Here is a 25959-nt window from a genome sequence, read left to right as displayed (position 1 = left end):
AATAATAACTGGGCTTGGTGGGATGCCCCTGTGGTCCTAGCTACTGGGGAGGCTAAGCCAGGAGGACTGTTTGAGCCCAGGAGTTCAGGGCTGCAGTGAGCCTTGATTGCACCACTGCACTCTAGCCTGGGGAACAGAGTGAGGCCCTGTCTCAAAATAGATATTTAGAGGAAATCTTGCCTCCTCCCTGAGGCATGCTTGCTCCCAGCACTGAGAGGAGGGTAGTGACAGATTACAAAAGTTGTCAAAAAAAACTGGACCTGAGTCAAAAAGACCCAGGTTCCACCATTTAAGAACCATGCAATCTGGGGGAGTCACCTCTCAGCTCTGACATCCTCACATGTAAAAATGCAGACAGTGGCCAAGGGCGATGGCTCACGCCTGTAATCCCAGCACTTTGGTTGGGTGAAGTGGGCAGATCACTTGAGGTCAGGAGTTCAAGACCAGCCTGACCAACTGGTGAAACCCCGTCTCTACTAAAAATACAAAAATTAGCCAGGCGTGGTGGCGGGCGCCTGTAATCCCAGCTACTCAGGAGGCTGAGGCAAGAGAATCACTTGAACCCGGGAGGCAGAGGTTGCAGTGAGCCGAGATGGCGCCACTGCATTCCAGCCTGAGTGACAGAGCCAGACTCCGTCTCAAAAAAAAAGAAAAAAAATGCAGGTAGTAACAACGACTGGGCTTGTAATGGACTACTGGGAGAATCAGATGAGACAACAGACTTGGAAGTGTTTTGTAAACTCGAGGGATTATTATTTCTTGATTGGAGAAAGGAGATAGCATTTGGTGACGAAGTCATACAGGTGGATGTCAGGGAGAGTGATCAATCGAAGGATGGGAACTGGAACTGAGAACCCAGCAGGTACTTCTAGGAAGACTCAGCAGTCAGTGGTGACGGTGGCTGAGAGCTCCTGGATGCGCCAGGCGCTGCAGGCCTTGCACAAGATGTGCCCATCCAGCGGGTAGCAGCCCTGACACTCGCCCTCAGAGGAGAGCAGCAGCCCACACTCCTGTTGAAAAAGAAGCAACAATTGGCCGGGCGCGATAGCTCACGCCTGTAATCCCAGCACTTTGAGAAGCCGAGGCAGGCGGATCACAAGGTCAGGAGTTCAAGACCAGCCTGGCCAATATGGTGAAACCCCATCTCTACTAAAAATACAAAAATTAGCCAGGCATGGTGGCCAGCACCTGTAATCCCAGCTACTCAGGAGGCTGAGGCAGGAGAATCACTTGAACCCGGGAGGTGGAGGTTGCAGTGAGCCAAGATCGTGCCACTGCACTCCAGCCTGGGCAACAGACCGAGACTCCGTCTCAAACAAAAAAAAAAAGAAGCAACAGATTTCCATCAACCCCAGACCTCTGTGTTCCCCCTCTCTCATGCTCTACCCAGCACCCTAGACACTGCCAGCCCCTTGCACGTGCTGGGGGCCCCTGACCTCGCACTTGTAACAGCCAATGTGAAAACTTCGATCCAGAGCAACAATTCTCACAGTCTCCTCCTGACCTGGCTCAGGCATTATGGCCCCACCGCACACTGAGCATCTTGGGGCAAACTTCCTGCGGGGGAAGAGAACCAAGAAGGCCATCAAGCCTTGGGGTTGCAGGGCACCAACAATGGAACCCAGAGAAGGTGGGGCACAGGAGGGAATCAGAGAGGCTAGAGGAATGGCCTTAGGTCTTGGGGAAGGGATGATGTCAAAGAGAATGAGAGATGCTAGGTGCAGTGGCTCTAGCCTATAATCCCCCGACTTTGGGAGGCCAAGGCAGGAGGATCACTTGAGGCCAGGCGTTCAAGACCAGCCTGGGCAACACAGCAAGACGCTGTCTTTATTAAAATACAAAGAAGGAGACTGGGTGCAGTGGCTCACGCCTGCTATCCCTGCACTTTGGGCGGCCGAGGCAGGTGGATCACTTGAGCTCAGGAGTTTGAGACCAGCCTGGCCAACATGATGAAAGCCTGTCTCTACTAAAAATACAAAAAAAAAAAAAAAAAAAACTAGCCAGGCATGGTGGCATGCGCCCGTAATCCCAGCTACTCGGGAGGCTGAGGCAGGCGAATCACTTGAACCCAGGTGGCGGAGGTTGCAGTGAGCTGAGATTGTGCCACTGCACTCCAGCCTGGGTGACAGAGTTAGACTCCATCTCAAAAAAAAAAAAACAAAGAAGAAAACTAGCCAGGCATGGTGGCGTGTGCAGCTGTAGTCCCAGCTACTCAGGAGGCTGAGGTGGGAGGATCACTTGAGCCCAGGAGTTGGAGGCTGCAGCAAGCTATGATCATGCCATTGCACTCCTGCCTGGGCAACAGAGTGAAACTCTGTCTCTAAAAAATAATAACAAAGAACGAAGGAGGGCCAGGGTTGGAGGCAGGAAGAGACAGTCCTGGGGCATGAAGAGATGAGAGAGACAGGAAAGGTCAGACATTGTGAGACAAGGTGGAGGCCGGGCCTGACCTGTGAAAGTCCTCAATGCAGTGGATCTGGCTCGTAGCATCCACCGTGAAGGGGATGCCGTCGAGGCCGCGATGACACACCACGCAGGTGAAGCAGCCAGGGTGGTAGGCCTTCCCCATAGCCCGCAGGATCCGGTCCAGGATGGGCTGGGAGCACGTGGCACATTTCTCCAGGGTGGCCTGTTAGGAAGGAAGGCAGGAAGATCTAGGAGCGGGCGGGAGCCATGGCAGCTCAACAGGACCCCCAGCAACACAGCCATCTAATTTCTGCAGCCCCCTGCATGTGATTCGGTGAAAGGCAGACTTGAGCAGATCTGAGTTCAGGTCCCAGCACTATACACAGTATTTAAACACTATGAGAAAAACAGGAATCAGGCTGGGTGCAGTGGTTCACGCCTGTAATGCCAGTACTTTGGGAGGCCAGAGTGGGCGGACTGCTTGAGGCCAGGAGTTTCAGAACAGCCTAGCCAACATGGCGAAACCCTGTCTCTACTAAAAATACAAAAATTAGCTGGGTGTGGTGGTGGGCACCTGTAATCCCAACTGCTCAGGAGGCTGAGGTATGAGAATCGCTTGAACCAGGGTAGGCTGAGGTTGCAGTGAGCAGAGATCATGCCACTGCACTCCAGTCTGGGCAACAGAGCGAGACTCTGTCTCAAAAAAAAAAAAAGAAAAAAGAAAAACAGGAATCAGTAGTAATACCTGCCTCACAGGGGTGTCATGGGAATCTAACATATTCTCTTTAACTGTAAGATGCTCCACACTTGTAAGAGCTGCGTCCTTCCCTTCAGCCAGCAGTGTTAAGCTACTTGCTTGATACTTGCAGAATTCCTCCCTGTTTGTACATCACTTTCAGTCGCCTGGCTTTTAGCACCATTCCTCCTTTGGGCTTGGACGCTCTAGCTCCCACCTTGGATGGAAGCTCCCTGCATCCAGCCGCTGACTCCCTCCCCCGAGCCCCAGCCACTCACCACGTAGCAGCCCTCGCAATACGCCCTCCTCTCCACGGCGTAGAAATGCTGGCCGCGAAGCTGGGCCCGGCATGTAGAACACACAAAGCAGCCCACATGAAAGACGCGATCAAGGGCCACAACCCCAGCCCCATCCCCAACCACATCTTCTCCGCAGCCACCACACTGGCCTGAGGACAGGGAGAAACAGCATCAGTCTTCACAGACCCAGGAAGCCACTGTCCCTCTGTCTCCCAGCCTCCCTTCCCACGTCCCACCCACTCCACAGCCTCAGCTCACCAAAGTACTCCCCGCTGGGCGGGTGGTTCATGTCGTGAACCAGCTTCTTTGTCAGCCTGTCCAGCTCATCCTCTGGAGGCTGGCTCAGGGGCACCTGAAAGGTGGGAATCAGGGGCTCGGTCCTACTCTAGCTCCTGATGCTGTAATACCAGGGTCCTCAACCCCCAGGCCATGGCCTGTTAGGAAGTGCGCCGCACAGCAGGAGGTGAGCAATGGGCAAGCAAAGCTTCATCTGTATTTACAGCCGTTCCCCATCACTTGCATTACTGCCTGAGCTCCGCCTCCCGTCAGATCAGCAGTGGCATTAGATTCTCATAGGAGCATGAACCCTATTGTGAACTGTGCGTTCGAGGGAGGTAGTTTGCGAGCTCCTTATGAGAATCTAATGCCTGATGATCTGTCACTGTCTCCCATCACCCCCAGATGGGACTGTCTAGTTGCAGGAAAACAAGCTCAGGGCTCCCACTGATCCTACATGATGGTGAGCTGTATATATATACCGAAACAATTATATATATTATATATTATATATTCTATTATTATTATAACAGAAATAAAGTGCACAATGAATGTAATGTGCTTGAATCATCCTGAAACCATCCCCCTCCCACCCCACTCCCATCCCCCTCCCCAGTCCACGGAAAAATTGTTTTCCCCAAAACTGGTCCCTGGTGCCAAAAAGATTGGGGACTGCTGTAATGTCTCTGAAGGTGGCCAGGCAGTTCCAGCTAGAAAGCTCATCTGAGAACATCTCAGCCCAGGGGCCTGTAGGCAGTTCTTTTTTTTTTTTTGAGACGGAGTTTTGCTCTTGTTGCCCAGGCCAGAGTGCAGTGGCGCGATCTCGGCTCACCACCACCTCCACCTCCCAGGTTCAAGTGATTCTCCTGCCTCAACCTCCCAAGTAGCTGGGATTACAGGCACACCCCACCACGCCTGGCTAATTTTGTATTTTTAGTAGAGACGGGGTTTCTCCGTGTTGGTCAGGCTGGTCTGGAACTCACGACTTCAGCTGATCTGCCCGCCTCAGCCTCCCAAAGTGCTGGGATTACAGGCGTGAGCCACCGCGCTCGGCCCCAATGGGCAGTTCTATCCTGCTCGCCCGCACCGCCTTGCCCTTACCTATTCCACATCCCAGATCTCTGACTCTGCTCCAAAACCAGCTCCTTGGCCAGGTGTGGTGGCTCACGCCTGCAATCCCAGCACTTTGGGAGGCTGAGGCGGGCAGATCACCTGAGGTCAGGAGTTGGAGACCAGCCTGGCCAACAAACTGGGGTTTTAGTGAAATCCCGTCTCTACCAAAAATACAAAAATTAGCCAAGTGTGGCAGCACGTGCCTGTAATCCCAGCTATTTGGGAGGCTGAGGCAGGAGAATCACTTGAACCCGGGAGGCAGAGGTTGCAGTGAGCCAAGATGGCACTACTGCACCCCAGCCTGGGCAAACAAGGGTAAAACTCTGTCTCAAAAAAAAAAAAAAGCCCCCTAAAACACCACCAGCCACCCCACCCAATCAGTGTCCCATTGTCTGTAGGGCCTGAAATCCCAGTTTCCCAGGGCTTACCTGGGGCCCGTGCTCGCCTCCTCTTCCTCCTCCTGCAGGGCCAGAGACCCCAGCAGCTTCCTCTTTGGCCCCTGGCCCTGGCTCTCTCTGGCTCCTATAGCCAGGCCCCCAGACTTCACCTCGGCCTGGGAGAGGAAAGTGGGGGCCTGGGAGGGGCCCAGAGGCCTGAGAGGCTCCCCGCCTGGGTGGACCGCAGCCCCTCACTGGCTGTGCCACCTTCACTTGCACGGGGAAGGCCGGGCCAGCCGGGGTGCTGGCGGTAGCATAAGAGGCTGGAGTGGGGCCCCCGTAGGGAGACGCTGGGAGCGGCGAGGCTGGGTTCGGCTTCAGGGAGCCTGTGCGGTAGGCAGGAGGTGGCGGGGGCTCGTATGCCTGAGGAGAAACGCAGGCCATAAGTCGTAAGCAAGGACTCCACTCCAGGACCCACATTTGTGGAAATGACCCTGGGTGTGGGGAAGCACAGGCTTTTTGCATTTGACAAGGTCCGGTCCTCAAGTGGCTGACATGTTGGTACTTGCAGCCACGCTTCCTCCATGCTGGGGTGCACATTACACACATGGGGGGATCGGGCTGGGTCTGAGAGTCCGGAGAAGGGGGCAGGGTGCTGATGAAGAGGAGGGGCAGAGTCACCTGTGGGTCTGGTCGCCGTGGCACATGACCCCGACCCCCATTCAGCTCGGCCAGGGTGCTGCTCAGCAAGTCTATCTCGGCGTCCAGGCTTCCGGGGCGAAGGCCCCCTCTGTCTGCAGGGAGCCCCTGAGGATGGAGCCAGAGCAGGAAGAATGCAAATCACCATAGGCCTTCTCCTGTCCTGGGTCCCTCAGACTCGGTTCTAGGGGACCCCGCACGTCCCACCCCACAGTCCCAGTTCTCACCTGCATGCGCTGGAGTGCTCCATGGGACCCCACCCAGGCCGGCCCCCGATCCTCCGGTCCCCCTGGGGCCTGGTAACATTGCTCAGATGGGAGTGGGCAAAAATTGACCCTGGGATGGGGCTGGAGTGCTGGGTTGAGGGAAGAGAGATCAAAGGTGGGGTGGCGGAGGACAGGAGGGGTGTACATTTGGGGAGCCGCCCTCTCCGCCCCTTGTTACCTCCTCCCCCAAATCTAGGGTCCCAAGAGAGCGGAGGCGGCTGTTCCCCCCGGCTTGGGGAAGGGGCAGGAGGAAGCAGGCAGGGTGGGAGACTGGAGCCGGAGGACAGAGGTGAGCGCCACAGCTGGGTGGCTCTTCTGTCTCACGAGGGCTGCCTTACCTGCTCCGTGGGCCGGTGGTGGCCCCGGGGTGCCTCGGGGGATCGCCCTCCCCTGAGGGGCTCTGGCGGGCTCCGGCTGCTTCGGGGGCAGCCAGGTGGGCCCCGACATGGCCTGGAACGGGGGCCTCCAGACAGCGGTCTTGAAGCCCCGAGCCTCTGGCCTTCACTCCTTCTTCCGTCCCGCACTTCGTTTGGGACTCCAGAAAAGAAAACTTTTTCTGGCTTTTTTTTTTTTCCTCTTCCTCCCTAATTTTGGGGACGACCACGCCCCCGATGACGTCACCACATTCCTGGGGGAGGGTCACGTGGCCCCCTAGGCCCTAAACTGCCATTTCTCCGCGAATCGGCCCCCTCCTGCCGAGAGGGGAGGGCTCTCCGGGGGAGCCCGAGTCACTGGGGGTTGCGGGCAGCTGGGGATGGAAGGTGTGGGCCCGAGCCAGCCTCCAAGTCCACGGATGCACCCGGGCCCCGGCGCCCCAGCCCTGCACGTGGCAGCCTCACTGCGGGAGGCTGAAGGCTCCGATCTCCACCCCTCTGCAGAGCTCTCCCTTCCCACCCCCTCCCTCTCAGCTACCCACCAGCACTGCTCAGCCAGCCTGTAGTGTTTTGGTCTTTTATTCATGGTCAGCAGAGTTAGAAAAATAAAACAGAACGAAAACATCACCCCAGTGGGCTGGTGAGTCTTGCCAAAATGGGGAAACTGAGGTAGCCCAGAGTCACGGAGGAGGCCTGGCCCCTAGCGTCAAGGCACCAGTGAAGGGAGGCTGCGGACTCCTTCCCCTGCACGGTGGGGACAGCCGCCCAGAGTTAGTGTGCTGGGGTCCCTCTGCCAAAGGAGGTGGGCGTGATGCCCAAGCCCAGGATCCCCTTCAAACCTCCCCTGGGCTCCACCTCCCAAGAGCAGGGCCATGGGACACAGTGCTTCCCTCCTCCTCTTCCTCCTCCAAGGATCAGGATAGGCCGCCTGCCTGGGCCCTCTCTACCTAGCCCTGGAGGCAGGGGCATCAGAGATCAGTGCAGGTGACTGGAGTGACCCCATGAACCAGCAGCGTGGGGCCCAGGTCTCGGGTTAGAGTCTCCAGTAGAGCTAGGTAGCGGGGGTATCGGGCGGGATCGGCTGGTGGCCGAGGCAAGTACAGGAAGGTGAGGGCTGTGGTGGTGCCCTCAGCATCCCCACCCTCCGGTCCACCCGGCCCTCCTCCTGTGCCGCGCCCCTGCTGGGCCCGAACCAGGGCGTTGGCGCTGCGTGCCAGGGCCTCTGCCTCTGCGTCTCCCCGCCCACTGTTCACAAAGTCCCCTTCCTCCTCCGCCTCGGGTTCCCCAGCCCCGGCCCCCTCGCCCCACACCACCTCCTGCACCTCAGCCCGGATCCTCAGTTGGCTCAGCAGTGCCCGCAGCCGCCCCTCGGCAGCCCCAGGCGCCTCCCGAGGCCCCAGGCACAGGAAGATCCGGAGCCGGGCACTATGCCAAGCGGGCACCATGCCCAAGATGGTTGCCATCTGCAGCAGGAAGAGACCGCAGACATCCACGTAGCCGGGCCCACCCCGGGGCCGCAGCAGGTTGAGGGGCCACACGTCCACGTGGTGCAGCTGAGAGGTGCCCCCAGACCCCCGGCTCAGCCGCTCAGGGGGCAAGGCCCCGCTGGCCCGGGCCAGTACCACATTCTTGTTCATCTTGAGGGCATCGGCCACCGTGGCCACGTAGTCCTGGGGACTGAGAGCCCGGGGGCTCCCAGGAGCCCGGGGAGGAGGGAACAGGGTGCTCAGAGCTGGGGAACTGCCCTCCCTGGTGCTGTCTGCAGGCTCAGAGAAAGCCGGGTCCGTCAGGAAATGGTCCTGCGGTGGAGTGTCATCGTAGAAACCCAGGACCAACGTGTTGGGCTTCATGCCACCTGGGGGCAGAGCAGGGAAGGCAGGAACAGACAGGAGTCAGGCTCACAGGCTAAGTTTACACCACGCTCCCACACACTGACAGCAAGGTGCGTCAGCCATAGGTATGACATTCCCACTGTGTACGGGCTCTTACAGCAACATTCTGCACATTTGCATAATGACTTTTCATTTTTCCTAAACACTTTCACATGCATTTATTTTATTATCTCGGTGACTAATCTCCTCCACTTAAACAGGCAAAGTTCGCATTAGGATTCTTGCCACTAATGAGCACTCCAATTCTATAGAGAGTAGGATGCTGTCCACTCCCAGCTTCTAGCGGGGCATCTCTTTCATGGTAGGGGATGCGAGTTTGACTCGGTTATGCAAACCAGACACCCTGATCAGCCAAGCTCATGGCCTGAATCCCCAGGGTAATAGCGTCCCAGACTCTGCTATGGGAAGATGAGAAAATGGACCAGGCAGGGTGCAGTGGCTCACACCTGTAATCGCAGCATCTTGGGAAGCTGAGGCACGTCGATCACCTGAGGTCAGGAGTTTGAGACCAGCCTGGCCAATACGGTGAAATGCTATCTCTACTAAAAATACAAAAATTAGCCAGGCATTGTGGTGGGCGCCTATAATCCCAGCTACTCAGGAGGCTGAGACATGAGAATTGCCTGAACCCAGAATGTGGTGGTTGTAGTAAGCCGAGATCACGCCACTGCACTCCAGCCTGGGCAACAGAGCGAGACTCCATCTCAAAAAAAAAAAGAAAAAGAAAAAAAGAAACAGGGCTACCCAGTATGTTTACTGCAGTAAACCCTAACCCTAGTAGGTTTTACTGAAACCCTAATCATGGTGGTTCATTGCATGGTATCCGCTTACCAGGGGCTATGTCCTGTAGAAAGCACTTTGTATTTTAACTTATTTGAACCTTGAAGTAATGCTATGAGGTAGGTAATATTTGGTCTCCTCTTTTTACTGATAAGGAGCCCAAAGCACCAAGCGATGAAGTCACTTGCCCACAGGCTCACATCTGGTAGGTACTGGGGCAGGTAGGTCAACGCAATCTGCCTTCACCCAGCATGAGAGGCCACACTCTGAGCCACCGAGCTGGGCACGTGCCAACCACAATGCTCCAAGTCCCTGCTGACAAGCTCTTGGTTCTTAATTTTTGAACAACCCATGTGGAATCGGATAATTGCTCCCTTGAACCAGGCTGAGTTTACAGGGAGACGCGGAGACCTCTTCCAAGACCCCTTCTCACGAAACAAACATTGCTCAACCCATAAATCAAATTTACTATGACAGGAGAATCCACCATTTAAAGGAAATACTTTTCCTTTTATTGGAATAGGTTGGTGCAAAAGTAATTGCGGTTTTTTTTCCCCCATTAAAATGGCATCCCAGCACTTTGGGAGGCTGAGGCGGGCGGATCACCTGAGGTTGGAAGTTCGAGATCAGCCTGGGCAATGTGGTGAAACCCCGTCTCTACCAAAAATATACAAAAATTAGCCGGACATGCTGGTGTGTATCTGTAGTCCCAGCTACTTGGGAGGCTGAGATGGGAGAATATTTGAACCCGGGAGGCAGAGGTTGCAGTCAGCCGACATCGTGCCATTGCACTCCAGCCTGGGCAACAGAGTGAGACCCTGTCCAAAAAAAAAAAAAAAAAGGCAAAAACCGCAACTGCTTTTGCACCGACCTGATATCTTCCACAGGAAAAATTTCATGAGCATTGTGGTCTCTGCACAAAAAGTGAAGACCAGGCTCTCAGATGCTCTGTGGGTCAATGATGCTTGACGACACCCCAAAACATCTCAGCAGGTGTGAATTCCAGCTGATCTTGCAAAATAAACTAGTCACACCCCCTCCTGAGTATTTCCCAGGGTTCTGATTTACACTGAACTGGGCAGTGTCCAGCATTGTTGAACTTTAGCCAGACTCTGAATAGAGAAGGAAGCATGCACTTTGGTGACGGGCACTGGTCCAGGATTAAGGGAGAAGGCAGTGACTGAGCATAGATAACCCTGGTGGCCTCAGCGCTAAAAGCTAAGAATTCACCGCTCCATCCACAAACGTCCTCCCCACACAGCCTCCGGCATCCTTTGTGGCTTTGGGTGGCAGGGGCAGGGGAGACATGTTACATCTCCTACATCCCAACTCCTTTCAAAGTCTGGATGAATTACCATCTCTCTGAAAAACCTTTGCTGGCCATATCAGTGTATAGTGGCTGGCCTGCCTTCGTCTGAACACTGGTGGTTAAAAACCATCTGATTTGATGAGGCAGCTGGAGATTCAAATAATGCTCCATTGTCTCCAAAACTACACTCTTCAGTGCCCATGCCCCAATTTTTGGATCAGAAAAAAAAAGAAGGAAAGGCCAGGCACAGTGGTACATGCCTGTAATCCCAGCACTTTGGGAGGCCGAGGCAGGTAGATCACACTCAACACTGGCCTGGGCAACATGGTGAAACCCCCATCTCTACTAAAAATACAAAAATTAGCCAGGCATGGTAGCACACGCCTATAGTCCCAGATAGTTGGAAGGCTGAGACAGGAGAATCACTTGAACCTGGGAGGCGGAGGCTGCAGTGAGCCAAGATCGTGCCACTGTACTCCAGCCTGGGCAAGACAGAGCGAGACTCCGTCTCAAAAAAAAAAAAAAAAAAAAAAGAAGAAGGAAAAAAAAACCACAACAGCATCGCCCACCCCATCGCTAGTCCCTAGCATCTCCTATTAGACCTTATCACACACTGTCTGAGGCTATTATCTTTGAGCACTGTCTTATCTGCTCTCGACTATAAGGTCCTTTTGCAGTTTGCAATCTGAGGCTGACTCTCTAGGGGAGGGGAGCGGAGATTTGAAGCGGCCACAGAGGAGGGCCGAGGGCATCCAGGGAGAAGCAGCTCACCGAGGCCAGAGATTCGCAGCAGATGCTGAGCCCCCTGGCGCACGGAGGGTGAGAGGGTTAGATCCACAAAAGCCTTCACCTGGGCACGGTCCACCAGGCTGAGCCATGCCCCGTACTGCGGCTGTACAGGGTCCGAGGGTAGGGAGTCTACAGAGAAGATAAGGAAAGGAAGGTAGCCAGTGTTGGCCAAACTCAAGGTCTCCTAGAATCCAAATCACAGATGGGCCTGGGCAGGGCTATGGCTGCTTGGAGGGGTCGTGGGAAAGGAGATAAAAGGGGCAGAGGGGCTGGTGTTGTGGCTCATGCCTGTAATCCCTGCCCTTTGGGAGGCCAAGGTGGGAGGGTTGCTTGAGCCAGGAGTTCCAGACCAGCCTGGGAAACATAAAGAGACCTTATCTCTACAAATGAGCCAGGCCTGATGGCACACACCTGTAGTCCCAGCTACTCAGGAGGCCAAGGCGGGAGGATTACTCGAGCCCAAGAGGTTGAGGCTGCAGTGAACTATGATGGCACCACTGCCTTCCAGCCTGAGTGACAGAGCGAGACCTTGTCTCAAAAAAAAAAGTGGGGAGGGGTTCTGGCTGTGGTGGCTCACACCTACAATCCCAGCACTTTGGGAGGCCGAGATGGGCAGAGCACTTGAGGTCAGGAATTCGAGACTAGCTTGGCCAACATGGTGAAACCCCTTCTCTACTAAAAATACAAAAACTAGCCAAGCATGGTGGTGTGTGCCTGTAATCCCAGCTCAGGAGGCTAAGGCAGGAGAATCACTTGAACCTGGGAGGTGGAGGTTGCAGTGAGCCAAGATCATCCCACTGCACTCCAGCCTGGGCAACAGAACGAAGCTCCATCTCAAAAAAAAAAAAAAAAAAAGGGTAGGGGGAGAGAAGGATGGGAGTGAGTGAGTGAGTGGGAGGGCAGCTCACCGAGGTCTCCCAGAGTGACGTGGCCCAGCACGTAGAGCCCCCCCTTCTTAAGCTGGTTGGCCAACCGCAGCAGAGGCAGGGCACCCCGGGGGTTCCCCACCAGGAGCAGCAGCTGGGGCCGCCAGAACTTCACGTGATCCTTCCGGACGTCCAGCCGGAGCAGATACTTACGCACCTGGGTATAGGGGTGAGGCGGTGGGGAAGTGGCAGGATCAAATACACAGCCCCGTTCAGCGCCTCCTGGATGGGAGCACCAACTCCAGCCAAAGAGAGAGGGGGTTCTTTGACCACCTCCCATTTCCCCACCGCCCCACCAGCTCCCCGTACCTGGTGGAAAAGCAAGGCCTGGCTGACATAGCCCCAGCTACTGGGGCCTCCTCGCGCGGTGAGCAGGGCAGCCAGCAGACCCATGAGGAGCAGGGAGCCACCGGCCGCGCCAGGACTGATGAGGAACATCATGAGCAGGCAGGAGGCCACCCCCAGCAGGCAGGTGTGCCAGGAGAACAGGCTGAAGGTGGGGCTGCGGGCATGGAGGGGAGGAGGGACGGAAACTCAGGGCTGGCCGCACACGAGGCTGCAGTCCCCGGCCCCACACCTGAGCCCAAGTCCTCCCTGTTTTCCCATTCCTCCCTTCTTCTCTCTGGGGACACAGATCTCTGAGTCTCTCACCGGAAGTTGGGGGCCGAGGCCCACTCCAGGCTCAGGCAGGACAGGTCCACGGCAGCATAGGCCACCAGATAGAAGACAGTGACCACAGCGGCCAGCGTGTTCAGCTTCCCAGCCAGGAGCACCAGCTGGGCAAGGGCCAAGAGGCGTGCCGTTGATCCAAAGTGCCAGTGCACCCCCAAAATGCCAGTGAACACCAAAGAATGCCAGTGTACCCCCAAAGTGTCAATGAGCCCCAGAAAGTGCCAGTGAACCCTGCAAAGTGCCAGTGTACCCCCAAAGTGTCAATGAACCCCCAAAATGCTATTAAACCCCAAAAGTGCCAGTGTATCCCCAGTGTCAGTGAACCCCGGAAAGTGCCAGTGTACCCCCAAAGTGTCAGTGAACCCTGGAAAGTACCAGTGAACCATGCAAAGTGCCAGCGCACCCCCAAAGTGTCAATGAACCCCAGAGAGTGCCAGTGCACCCCAAAGTGTCAATGAACCCTGAAAAGTGCCCGTGAGTCCTGCAAAGTGCAAGTGCAGCCCCAGTGTCAATGAACGCCAGAAAGGGCCAATGCACCCCCACAGAGTGCCACCAAACCTCCAAAGTACCAGTGAACCCCCACACAGTGATGGTACCTCCCACAGAGTGCCAGTGAATGCCTCAAAGTGCTGGGGCACCCCACAAAGTGCCAGTGAACCCTGAAAAATACTAGTATACCCCATAAAGTGTCAGTGAACCCTGGAAAATGCCCGTGTACCCCGAAAAGTGCCAGTGAACCCCCCAGGGTGCCAATGAACCCTGCAAAGCACTGGGGCAACCTGCAAGGTGCTGGTGAACCCCACAAAGTGCCAGTGAACCCTGCAGAGCGCCAGTGCACCCCCAAGTGCATACGCATTTGTCTTTGCATTTGTCTCCCAGCCTGCATCTAACTGCATCCCCATCCTGCCAGCTGGTGGGGTGAGGGAAAGGGCCCCTTGAAGAAGAAGGCTCACCTGCACCAGTCCCCAAGAATACAGTACAGCCGCCCAGGGGTTTCCCCCTCGGGACACAACCTTGGCCGGTGCCAAGATCACTCCTAGAAAAACAGAATCCACAGCAGACACATCAGCCAGGGCTCAGCGGGGACGGAGAGACAGACAAGGGAGGGCATGCTCCAAGCCAGCAAGGAAGCAGAGAACCCACCAAAGAGGTCATCCCGGGCCAGGGCATGGAGGATGCGGGAGGCACCAATGAGCGAGCTCATGGATGCTGAGAGTGCCGTGGCATAGATTCCGATCAACACCAGTGGGGGCCACAGGCTGATGGCGCGGAAGAACCCATAGTCTTCCTGCAGCAGGGTCCTAGGAAGGAGGGAAAGGAGGACACGAATGATCATGCGTCACGGGGTAAGAAAATCTCCAGCCCCGATCTTAAGGATCAGACTCAGATATCAAATGTGCCAAAGGGATACGCCTGGTATTCACTGGGCGGCCTTGGATTTAATCACTCAGTGGTCATTCCTTTCTTTTTTTTAAGAGACAAGGTCTTACTCCAACCCCCAGGCTAAAGTGCAGTGCTGTAATCATAGCTCACTGCAGCCTCGACCTCTTGGACTCAAGCAATCCTCCCACCTCAGCCTCCCAAGTAGCCAGGGCTACAAGCATTTGCCATCACACCCGGCTAATTTTTGTATTTGCGGGGAGGCTCTTGCTCTGTTGCCCAGGCTGGTCTGGAACTCCTGGGCTCCAGTGATCCTCCTGCCTCAGCCTCCCAAAGTGCTGGGATTACAGGTGTGAGCCACTGCACCCGGCTGTCATACCTAATGGTATATGCACAAGAGGCCAAATATTTGTGGAAATGCAAACTGGGTAGAAAGCCACTACCCACCCTCACTCCCAAGCTAAGTGCCTGCAACTGTACTGGGTCCATGGCAGCTGCTGGCTATAGGTTGTCAATCGCCGGTAGCCACCCTCCACCCCAACAAGCTGGGTTTCTGCTCCCTAGCCCCCCAGCCTGTGTTTCCCCTGGTCACCCAGGTGCACCAATCTTGTTTGACACTCCACCCCCATCCCTCCCCAGACACCTGCCACAAGTGAAGCTGGAGAGAAAGAAAAGCAGGACATAGACGAAGAAGGTGTAGGCGACGGCGACGATCGTGCCCAGAGGGATCGCCCGGCTGGGGTCCTTCAGCTCCCCTGGAGAGGGGGGAGCAGAGGGAGTGAGGTCAGCCCTCCAGCCATCCCCCTGGGTCCCTCATGGTGGCAGCCCCAAACCCCCAGGAGGCAGCAGGCGGGGACTCTCACCTGACATGTTGGCCCCAGCCATGATGCCTGTACAGCCGTTAAAGAGGACAGCAAAGACGCTGGCAAAATTCATCATGGCTCCCGTGGTGTAGTCCTCAGCATAGCCAGCTAGGAGGATCCTCCCAGGGAGGAGAGCGCATCAGCATCCCTCTCAGGGATCCAGGCCTCTTAGCCACCCTCTCCACACATTCCCACGGTCCTCTTGCCTCCCCTGCACTGCCCTCACTAAGACCCCAGCCTGTTCCTGCACTGGCCCTGGGTCCGCCAGACACATTGCCACATCCCCCCAGTGCTCCGATATTCCTCCCTCCAGACCCTAATCCACGCCCTTTTATTTATTTATTTATTTTTTAGAGACAGGGTCTCGCTCTGTCTTCCAGGCTGGAGTGCAGTGGCACCATCGTAGCTCACTGCAACCTCTACCTCCTGGGCTAGAGCGATCCTCCTGCGTCAGTCTGCCAAGTAGCTGGGACTACGGGTGTGCACCACCATGCCCATCTAACTTTTTAATTTTATTTATTTATTTATTTTGAGACGGATTCTCACTGTGTCACCCAGGCCAGAGTGCAGTGGTGCGATCTCGGCTCACTGCAACCTCTGCCTCCCAGGTTCAAGCAATTCCCCTGCCTCAGCCTCTCAGGTAGCTGGGATTACAGGTGCCCACCACCACGCCTGGCTAATTTTTGTATTTTTAGTAGAGATTGGGTTTCACCATGTTGGCCAGGCTGATCTCGAACTCCTGGCCTCAGGTGATCCACCCGCCTCGACCTCCGAAAGTCCTGGAATTACAGGCGGGAGCCACTGCACCCAGCCTATTTATTTTTTTGAGACGGAGTCTCGTTCTGAAGCCCAGGCTGCAGGGCAGTGGTGGCGATCTTAGCTCACTGCAGCCTCTGCCTCCCGGGTTCAAGAGATTCTCATGCCTCAGCCTCCTGAGTAGCTGGGACTACAGGCGCACACCACCACCCCTGGGTAATTTTTGTATTTTTATTTAATTTTTTTTATTTTTTTTTTGAAGACGGAACCTCACTCTGTCACCCAGGCTGGAGTGCAATGGCGCAATCTCGGCTCACTGAAACCTCCTCCTCCTGGGTTCAAGCAATTCTCCCTCAGCTTCCCGAGTATCTGGCACTACAGGTGCAAGCCAGCATGCCCAGCTAATTTTTGTGGTTTTAGTAGAGACGGGGAGAGGGTTTCACCATGTTGACCTGACTGGTCTCAAACTCCTGACCTCAGGTGATCCTCCTGCCTCGGCCTCCCAGAATGCTGGGATTACAGGCGTGAGCCACCGCACGTGGTCTCAAGCTCTTTCCTGAGATGCCTTCTCTCTCTGCTCCCAGCTCCTGACTGAATCCCCCACCCGTCTATCTCAGGCCACCTCCAGCTCCCCAGCTCCTGCCCTCCCCAGCCCATAGTCAGGCCTCCCTTCTCTCCACTCCTGGGAGATCCTGATCTGTTTAAGTCATGCTGGGCCTTCCTGTGCTATTTAACTGATTCCTGAATGCACGTCTCTCCTCAGCTAGAACACAAGTTCCTCTAAAGCAGGGACTGTTTTGTGGGCTTCCTCCTGCCCCACCGGCCAAGCACACACTAGACAGGCTTGAATTAAATTGCACTGCTCTGCAGTCCAGACCTCCTGCCCTCCAGTCCCTCTGACACCTGTGCTCATCCAGAGATTTTTTTAAGGGCCCAGCCCCGACGCCTGCCCACCCCTCACCCTGAGATCCCTGCCACGGCAGTGCCCAGCTCACCACCCAAGTTGTCCTTCAGGGTATTGCTGTTGAAGCCGGTGAAGTGGCCAAACCGGGGTGGCAGGGAGGAGCCATTGGGGCCAGGCCGAGGGGTCAAGCGGATGTCCCTCGGCCCCACAGCCACAAAGCTGATGAGCACGGAGGCCAGGGAGCCGGAGACCAGCAGGAATGTCAGGAATGAGGCCCGGGCGTAGAGGCCGGCTCCCAGGGTGCAGACCCCACCCACAAGGCCCAGCAGCAGGGAGCCATACAGCAGGTTCCAGCCGTAGCCCTGGGGCAGGACCCGGAGCCCACTGGTCCCTGTGGCATCTGGAGAGAGGTAGGGACAGAGTTAGAAGGCCCGATCCTAAGGCACCCCACCGGCCGGGCATGGTGGGTGGCTCACACCTACAATTTCAGCACTTTGGGAGGCCAAATGAGAGGATCGCTTAAGTCCAGGAGTTTAAAACTAGCCTGGGCAACATTGTGAAACCCCAGCTCCACAAAAACTGCAAAAATTAGCCAGGTGTAGGGAGGCATGCCTGTAGTCCCAGCTACTGGGAGGCTGAGGTGGGAGAATCGTGTGAACCCGGGAGGCAGAAGTTGCATTGAGCCGAGATGGTACCACTGCACTCCAGCTTGGGTGACAGAGACCTTGTCTCAAGAAAAAAAAAAAAAAAAAGAAGGGGCAGTCTGCCGGGGCTCACGCCTATAATCCCAACACTTTGGGAAGCTGAGGCAGGTGGATCATTTGAGGTCAGGAGTTCGAGACCAGCCTGGCCAACATGGTGAAACCCTGTCTCTACTAAAAATACAAACATTAGCCAGGCATGGTGGTGAGTGCTTGTAATCCCATCTACTCAAGAGGCTGAGGCAGGAGAATCACTTGAACCCGGGAGGCAAAGGTTGCAGTGAGCGAAGATCGCACAACTGCACTCCAGCCTGGGCGACAAAGCAAGACTCCATCTCAAAATAAATAAATAAATAAGAAGGGACCCAGCCCCAACCATGACCCAAAGCAAGACGAGCCCTCCTCTGCCCACCTGCTATCAGAGAGACCACCTTCCCCACTTCCCTCTTAGCTCCATCCTAGCATCTTAGCTCTCCCTGGTGGTCTCTGTCAATTTTAAGAATCTTAGCCCGGTCTCTCTGATTAGATGGTTAGCTCCCTGTAGGCAAGGACAATCTCAGGGATGTCCACATCTCCTGCACGATGCTGGCCACACAGCAGAAGCTCCAGAAAGCCAAAGTAATGGCTCAGTCTGCCCCTCTCCTGGAGAGGACCTTCTCCCTCATGATCCCACACTCCCAGACCCTGCAAACCCAAAGCACTGCCCAGATCGGACAGAGCACAGACCGGCCCCGAAGACATCAAGCACAGACTCCACCAGCCCCAGGAGGGAGACGGCACAGCCACAGACGTTAGCCAGGTAGAACATGAGCCCGATGCTGCCCCCAACCTCGGGCCCCAGTGTGCGGCTGATCATGACTGAAAATGGAAGCAGGGGTGAGCATTAAGGGAAAAGACTGAAATGGACGTGAGGAAGTTGCCATAGCTCCAAGCACGGAACCCGAGTGCAGCCAGGCCCCAGCCATGTGGCTTTGCCCAAGTCACTCATATCCTCTGAGTGCCAGTTTCTGCATCTGTAAAACAATCACTGCCTAACACATGAGATTGTTGGACTAGAAATTGGCATCAACCTGCAGGGCAATGTTGATCTCCTTCACTATACCAGCCTGCCTGCTGCACATTTATTAAAACTTGCCCTGCCAGGCCAGGCACAGTGGCTGACGCCTGTAATCCTAGCATTTTGGGAGGCTGAGGCAGGAGGATCACTTGAGGCCAGGAATTCAAGACCAGCCTGGGAAACATAGCAAGATTCCATCTCTACAAAATATTTAAAAATTAAACAGGGGTGGCGGTACATGCCTATAGTCTGGCTACTCAGGAGGCGGAGACAGGAGGATCACTTGAGCCCAGGAAGTCCAGATCACAGTGAGCTATGATGGCGCCACTGCACTGCAGCCTGGGAGTCAGAGTCTTGCTCTGTTGCCCAGGTCGGAGTGCAGTGATGCCATCTTGGCACGCTGCAACCTCCACCTCCCAGGTTCAAGCGATTCTCGTGCCTCAGCCTCCCAAGTAGCTGGAATCACAGGCGGGTACCACCATGCCCAGCTAACTTTTGTAATTTTAGTGGAGACGGGGTTTCACCATGTTGGCCAGGCTAGTCTCGAACTCCTGGCCTCAAGTGATCCGCCCACCTCAGCCTCCCAAAGTGCTGGGATTACAGGCGTGAGCCACCGCACCCAGCTTGAAAAAATTTTAAGAATGAAAAAAAACACTTGTCTTGCCCCCGAGCCAACAAAGGTAATGGCCCCTTCCACACCCTCCCTAGCAGGCAGAACAGCCCAGACCCCAGTCCATTGATGTTGGAGGATACAGTAGGCTCCGCCCCCCTGCACGGCTCCATTGGTGGCGATGGCACAGACAGAGAGGACGGTGAGTGCCAGGATGAAGTAGGCAACCAGCAGCATGGCCAGGGCCTGCAGTAGCCCAGCATGACCCACCACGAACCCTGAGGCAGGAGCAGCAAATCAGGTCACAGGGGACTCACACCCCATATCCCCCACCCCCTGGTTCTGCAGAGCTCCAGGGTGGAGCTAAATGCAAGCCCACAGGGAGCCCCTCCCCAAACCCTTCAGCCAACCGCTTCTCTTGGGTCCCCTTCCTAATCTTATCCCAGTCCCATCTCCACCCCTCCCCATCATGTCCTCCCATACTACAGTCAGTCCACACCTGCCCCAGGACCCACTCACCAATCCTCAGAAAAACAACTATGCTGAACATGGACAGGACAGTGGGCACCACCACACCCAGGAAGGTGGACAGCTTCCGGGCAGACGCCCCTCCAGGAGCCCCGGCCCCATTGGCAGGGAGGGCAGCCCCCTCCTCCCCCAGGAGCCGGTAGGCCAGCAGAGGTGAGTTCTCGCTGGCCATGGCTGAGCACAGGTAGAGGAAGCCACAAATGGGTTAGGTGACCTGCAAAGGAGATTATGTTGCATCAAAAGCACCCCCACAGAGCCCGCCCACCCCCAAAGACCACTAATCAAACACCCCGAAGCCTCCCCAAAAGACAGAGCTGCTCTCTACTAAAAATACAAAAATTGGCCAGGCTCGGTGGTTCATGCCTGTAATCCCAGCACTTTGGGAGGACGAGGTGGGTGGATCACCTGAGGTCAGGAGTTCGAGACTACCCTGGTCAACGTGGTGAAACCCCGTCTCTACTAAAAATACAAAAATTAGCTGGGCATGGTGGCTCATGCCTGTAGTCCCAGCTATTTGGGAGGCTGAGGCAGGAGAATCCCTTGAACTCAGGAGGCAGAGGTTGCAGTGAGCCGACATCGCATCACTGCACACCAGCCTGGGTGACAGAGTGAGACTCCGTCTCACAAGAAAAAAACAAAAAAAATTAGCCAAGCGTGAAGGTGCATGCCTGTAATCACAGCTACTTGGGAGGCTGAGACAGGAGAATCGCTTGAGTCCTGGAGGCGTAGGACTGCAACGAGCCGAGATCATGCCTCTGCACTCCAGCCTGGGTGACAGAGTGAGACCCTGTGTCAATAAAAAAAAAAACAAAAAAAGAGACAACCGCAAGGAAACAGGAACGCACCCACACCCTGCTTACCGGCAACTCAAAAAAGTCCGTGGGCTGCAAATGGTACCAGCCACTGCCCCACAAAAAAGTGGTACCCCAAACCTGTCGGCAGGGGTTTCAAGGCCCCTTCCGGCTCCTGGGGGCCACCCCTTCCCTTATGTTCCTGAGACTAGGGATGGCACCGGTCCTGGAAGGGGGCAAAGGTTCTCTGACCGCACAGGCTTCTCCAGCCTCTCCTTCCTTAACTAGCAATGCAAGAGGAAGCAAATCTCCCAAAAGGGAAGTAAGTTACCGGCAGGAGAGCCTTCCCCATCCTCTCCTTTGGTGTCCTGAGCTGCCCCTACCAAGCCCCCCAATGCAATCACCGCACCCACAGGCAACAAGAAACTTCCAACTCTTTCAAAACCCCACCCTCCGTCAATCCTCTCCCTCAACCCATCTCAAACCCCCTCCTCCTCGCCTTAGCCTCCCCAGATTCCTCCCATCCACACGAGGTACCCCCCCTACAAACTCTACCAACCCAAACACACCCTAGTAAAACAGAAACACAGACCGGCTCCCACCGAGCGACACAAGGTCCCCGGGTCCTCCTCCTACCCCAACCCGGGCTCCTGCCCCTTTGCGCCCGCTGGGGTGCAAGGGAGCCAAGATATCCTTCTCCCCGGCCAGGTGCACCCCACAGCTCGGGGGCCGCGGGGAGCTCACTCACCCACCCGCAGGACGCAGCGCTCGGGGGCGATCCCCGCGAGCCGGGGGGCACAGCCTCGGGCGGAGAGCGCACGGGGGCCGGAAAAGACAGCTGCGGCTACCGGGATGCCAGGCCCGGAGCCTGTCCCCACCCCCACCAGCACGCGCGCGCTATTGGTCCCCGTCCTCGGCCCCGCCCCGTGGGCGCGCCCGGGGAAGCCCGACCCTCTGCGCTCCCCCAGCCTGCGCTGCTCCAGCTCCACGTGCGCTTGGGGATGCAATGCAGCCCTGCAGACAAGCGTCTCCGGCAGGACGTGGGCCGCGGGTCTCGGAGCCTCCTTCACTTAGGTGCAAACAATCGTCGCCGCAGGGGCCGGACCCCAGTCCGAGCTCCGAGGCGCGGTGAGCAGCCACCCCGCTAAAGGGAGCGTGTGAGGACGGCGGAAAGCGGCAGGGAGGTGGGCGGGGCTGCAACACCTGCGCCAGGTGCGTCACCGGGAACTCCGGCCCACTTCGTTCGGGGACTTCTGGAGTTCTAGTTCTCCAACCTTTCAAAGCCCTAGAACCTCCACCGGGTCCCAGCCTCGCCCCTCACCCGCTGCAGGGATCCTCCCTTCCCGCCCGATCCAGCTGCGCTCTTCGCTTCCTCCACCGGAGGGAGCCATTGGCCGCCGATCTGGACCCAGGGTCGCTTTGCACCGTCTGATACCCGCTTTCTTGCCTCCCTGCACAGTGTTCTCACCTCCAGCAGAAATCCTAGAGCCTGTGAACTCTACTGAGAGCTGAGACTCCTTCTTCACTCTTTACAGATCCCATGAACAGCAGTACCGCCTGCCAACGCGTCCTCATATGTAAAGTGGGCATAAACTCGAACGTCCCTCCTAAGGCTGTAAGTTCAGTGAGCATTTAATAGGCACTTTAGAACAACGCCTAAAGGTTCGATAAATTATCCCTTGCAAATAGCACTGCATTAAATTAGCCACTCTGTGAGGTAGGTACTGCTATTTCGATTTTTCAGATTAGGAAATTGAAGCTTGGAAAGTTTCAGATACATTTCCTTTTTTTTTTGGATCCAGGAACTATTACACAGGCTGGAGTGCAGTGGCGCGATCTCGTGTCACTACAACTTCAGCCTTTCCGGCTCAAGGGCTCAAGCATCCTCCTGCCTCAGCCTCCCGAGTGCCTGGAACTACACAGGCACACACAACCATGCCTGGCTAATTTTTAAATATTTTGTAGAGACCGGGTTTCGCGATGTTGCCCAGGCTTCTCTGGAACTCCTGAACTCAAGCGTGCGCCTGCAGTCCCAGCTACTTAGGAGGCTGAGGCAGGAGGATCGCTTGAACCTGGGAGGCAGAGGTTGCAGTGAGCTGAGATCGCACCACTGCACTCCAGCCAGGGCGACAGAAAGAGACTCTGTCTCAAAAAAAAAAAAAAACTTTTTCAGGGTCAGTTATAAGCACTCCCTCGGCATACCCTGGCCTGTCCGTCACTGAACTCTGCTTCGGTAAATCTCAACCTCCACCTTACCCTGTTAGTCTGTGGTTTTGCCTTGGACCTTGTCTTCATCAATGACTGCAGCCCCTCCTCTTCAGTTCACCTCTTCTACTGCGCTTATTAAAGAAAAAAACTGACTCTTGTTAAAACAGTAAGTCAGACTTTATTCAGGACTATTTTGATTGGCACCAAGAAGGTGGCGAGGAGCTGGGTGCAGTGGGTCACGCCTGTAATCTCAGGACTTTGGAAGGCTGAGGCAGGAGGATCACTTGAGCCCAAGAGCTCCAGACCAGCCTGGGCAATAAAGTGGGACCTCATCTCTACAAAATTTTTTTAAAAAATTGGGCCAGGCGCGGCGGCTCACGCCTGTAATCCCAGCACTTTGGGAGGCCGAGGTGGGCGGATCAGGAGGTCAGGAGATTGTGACCATCCTGGCCAACATGGTGATACCCCATCTCTACTAAAAATACAAAAATTAGTTGGGCGTGGTGGCACGCACCTGTAATCCCAGCTACTCGGGAGGCTGAGGCAGGAGAATCGCTTGAACACGGGAGGCAGAGGTTGCGGTGAGCTGAGATTTCGCCATTACACTCCAGCCTGGGCAACAAGAGCAAAACTCCATCTCAAAAAAAAAAAAAAAAGAAGAAGAAGAAGAAAAGAAAACAATTAACCAGGCATGGTGGTGCACGCCTGTTGTCTCAGCTACTCAGGAGGCTGAAACTGGAAGATCCCTTGAGCCCAGGAGGTTGAGTGAGCTATGATAGTGTCACTGCACTCCAGCCTGGGTGACAGAGTGAGACCCTGTCTCAAACAACAAAAAAGACTGTGGCAAGGTGTAGTGGCTTGCACCTATAATCCCAGTACTTTGGGAGGCTGAGGCAGAAGGGTCATTTGAGGCCAGGAGTTCGAGACCAGCCTGGGCAACACAGAAGACACTGTCTCTAATTTTTTTTTTTTTAATCAGCTGGGCATGGTGGCGCACACCTGTAGTCCCAGCTACTCAGGAGGCTGAGGTGGAAGGATGGAGGCTGCGGTGAGCTATGATCCTATGGCTGCACACCCATCTGGGTGATAGAGCAAGATCTTATCGCAATAAAAAAAAAAGAAAAGGAAGGAAGGAATGAAGGAAGGAAAGGAGGGAGGGAGGGAAGGAAAGAAGGGAGGGAGGGAAAAAGAGGCTGGGCATTGTGGCTCACGCCTGTAATCCCAGCACTTTGGGAGGCCAAGGCAGGCGGATCACTTAAGGTCAGGAGTTCAAGACCAGCCTGGCCAAAATGGGGAAACCCTGTCTCCACTAAAAATACAAAAATTAGCCAGGCATGGTGGCAGGCGCCTGTAGTCCCAACTACTCGGGAGGCTGACGTGGGAGAATCACTTGAACCTGGGATGCAGAGGTTGCAGTGAGCCAAGATCACGCCATTGTACGCCAGCCTGGGTGAAAGAGCGAAACTCTGTCTCAAAAAAAAAAAAGAAGGGAAGATGTTGGGGGGAGAGAGAAGGGGAGGGGCACAGTAGAAAGACGGTAGGGTGGATGAACTGGGGATACAGTGAGGTAGAGAACTGTTGGGCTCAGGCCTGACAGAGACTTTCTCCCTGACTAAATTTTAGTCTCCTCTGGGTCATCTTTTTTTTTTTTTTTTTTGACAGAGTCTCTCTCTGTTGCCCAAAGCTGTAGTGCAGTGGCGCGATCTCGGCTCACTGCACCCTCCGCATCCCAGGCTCAACCAATTCTCCTGCCTCAGCCTTGGAGTAACTGGGATGACAGGCGTCTGCCACCATGCCTGGCTAGTTTTTGTATTTTTAGCAGAGACAGGGTTTCACCATGTTCTCCAGGCTGGTCTCAAACCCTACCCTCAGTTGATCCACCCACCCCGGCCTCCCAAAGTGCTGGGATTACAGGCGTGAGCCACCGCGGCCGCCCTGGGTCCTCTTCTTGACTGGGTCTCAATGTTGTGTTCCACTCCCTCCACATCCCACTGCCTTGCCAGGCCTGCCTAGCCCAGTTTAGAGTGAATCTGGGAGGCGGGGCTGCAGTGAGCTGTGATCGCACCACTGCACTCCAATCTGGATGACAGAGCAAGACCCCACTTAAAAAAGACACTCAAACTTGGTAAGAAGGGAAGTGAAGGCCGGGCACGGTGGCTCACGCCTGTAATCCCAGCACTTTGGGAGGCCGAAGCAGGAGGATCACTTGAGGTCAGAGTTCAAGATCAGCCTGGCCATCATGGTGAAACCCCGTCTCTACTAAAAATACAAAAATTAGCTAAGCCTGGTGGTATATGCCTGTAATTCCACCTACTCGGGAGGCTGAGGCACTCCCACCCAGGCGACAGAGCAACAGTCCATTTCAAAAAAAAAAAACTAACCAAACAAAAAACTCTCCTTATATTAGTTGTCTATCCTAGCTCTTTCTTTCTTTCTCTTTTTTTTTTTTTTTTTTTAGACAGAGTCTGGAGTCTCACTCTGTCACCCAGGCTGGAGTGCAATGGCGCGATCTCGGCTCATTGCAAGCTCCGCCTCCTGGGTTGAAGCGATTCTCCTGCCTCAGCCTCCCAAGTAGCTGGGACTACAGGCGCCCGCCACCACACCCAGCTAATTTTTTGTATTTTTAGTGGAGACGGGGTTTCACCGTGTTAGCCAGGATGGTCTCGATCTCCTGACCTCATGATCCGCGCACCTTGGCCTCCCAAAGTGCTGGGATTACAGGTGTGAGCCACCGCGCCTGACCTCTTTTCAACATTTATACCCACTCCCTTCACGATTTCATCCAGTCTCATAGTTCTATTTTTTCTGTATTTATTTATTATTTATTTATTTTTGAGACTTGGTCTCACTCTGTCACCTAGGCTGGAGTACAGTGGCACCATCATAGCTCACAGCAACCTCTATCTCTCAGGCTCAAGCAATCCTCCTGCCTCAGCCTCCTGAGTAGCTACAGGCACATGCACCCATGCCCGGCTAATTTTTTATATTTTTTAGAGACAGGTTCTCACTATGTTGCCCAGGCTGGTCTTGAACTGTTGGGCTCAAGTAATCCTCCCACCTCAGCCTCCCAAAACGCTAGGATTACAGACACGAGCCACCGCACCCAGCCCAATCTGTTTTAATACCATCTATATGATAGTGCCTCCAAGGGTGTACCTCTAGCCCAGACCTCTACTCTGAACTTCAGGCTGTATAGCCAACAATCTACTACCATCTTTTTTTGTTGTTTTTTTTGTTGTTGTTTGTT

General features: G+C 55.2%; 2 protein-coding genes across 12 annotated transcripts in view; both read right to left on the bottom strand.

The window, feature by feature from the left end:
* Window positions 1-729: 729 nt before the first annotated feature.
* Window positions 730-7142, bottom strand: TRIP6 (thyroid hormone receptor interactor 6). Its single transcript, XM_002817780.6, has 9 exons — window positions 6511-7142; window positions 6134-6261; window positions 5889-6014; window positions 5259-5630; window positions 3700-3793; window positions 3421-3590; window positions 2451-2629; window positions 1437-1557; window positions 730-1010 (listed from the first exon to the last, which is right to left on the bottom strand). The coding sequence occupies exons 1-9, from the start codon at window positions 6617-6619 to the stop codon at window positions 879-881; spliced, it is 1431 nt and encodes a 476-aa protein (XP_002817826.2). The 5' UTR covers window positions 6620-7142; the 3' UTR covers window positions 730-878.
* Window positions 7110-25959, bottom strand: part of SLC12A9 (solute carrier family 12 member 9) — a 40580-nt gene continuing 21730 nt past the window's right edge. The window contains exons 1-15 of one of the 11 annotated variants that reach the window (XM_054560308.2): window positions 21253-21386; window positions 20382-20480; window positions 19705-19927; window positions 19329-19463; window positions 18245-18376; window positions 16909-17217; window positions 15158-15265; window positions 14938-15049; window positions 14058-14215; window positions 13868-13950; window positions 12894-13018; window positions 12552-12744; window positions 12225-12399; window positions 11299-11445; window positions 7110-8401 (exon numbers count right to left, since the gene is read on the bottom strand). In XM_054560308.2, the coding sequence (XP_054416283.1) occupies window positions 7515-8401; window positions 11299-11445; window positions 12225-12399; window positions 12552-12744; window positions 12894-13018; window positions 13868-13950; window positions 14058-14215; window positions 14938-15049; window positions 15158-15265; window positions 16909-17217; window positions 18245-18376; window positions 19329-19463; window positions 19705-19885 (2745 nt within the window). In that variant the 5' untranslated portion in view covers window positions 19886-19927; window positions 20382-20480; window positions 21253-21386 and the 3' untranslated portion in view covers window positions 7110-7514. Of the gene's footprint in view, window positions 8402-11298; window positions 11446-12224; window positions 12400-12551; window positions 12745-12893; window positions 13019-13867; window positions 13951-14057; window positions 14216-14937; window positions 15050-15157; window positions 15266-16908; window positions 17218-18244; window positions 18377-19328; window positions 19464-19704; window positions 19928-20381; window positions 20481-21252; window positions 21399-25959 lie in introns of those variants that run through there. The other 10 variants (XM_054560309.2, XM_024250369.3, XM_024250368.3 and 7 more) reach the window with 10 other exon arrangements.

Source organism: Pongo abelii, chromosome 6 (assembly GCF_028885655.2).
Source record: "Pongo abelii isolate AG06213 chromosome 6, NHGRI_mPonAbe1-v2.0_pri, whole genome shotgun sequence".
NCBI lineage: Eukaryota > Metazoa > Chordata > Mammalia > Primates > Hominidae > Pongo > Pongo abelii.
The sequence above is the reverse complement of the archived record's forward strand: the minus strand, read 5'-3'. Positions and strand labels throughout refer to the sequence as shown.

Bases quoted from the DNA above. Each gene is read 5' to 3' on its own strand.
- TRIP6 (XM_002817780.6), bottom strand. From the start codon at position 6,619: ATGTCGGGGCCCACCTGGCTGCCCCCGAAGCAGCCGGAGCCCGCCAGA. The intron at 6,262-6,510 runs GTAAGGCAGCCC...CCCTCAACCCAG, and splicing joins ACCACCGGCCCACGGAGCAG to CACTCCAGCCCCATCCCAGG. The intron at 5,631-5,888 runs GTGACTCTGCCC...GTTTCTCCTCAG, and splicing joins CACGGCGACCAGACCCACAG to GCATACGAGCCCCCGCCACC.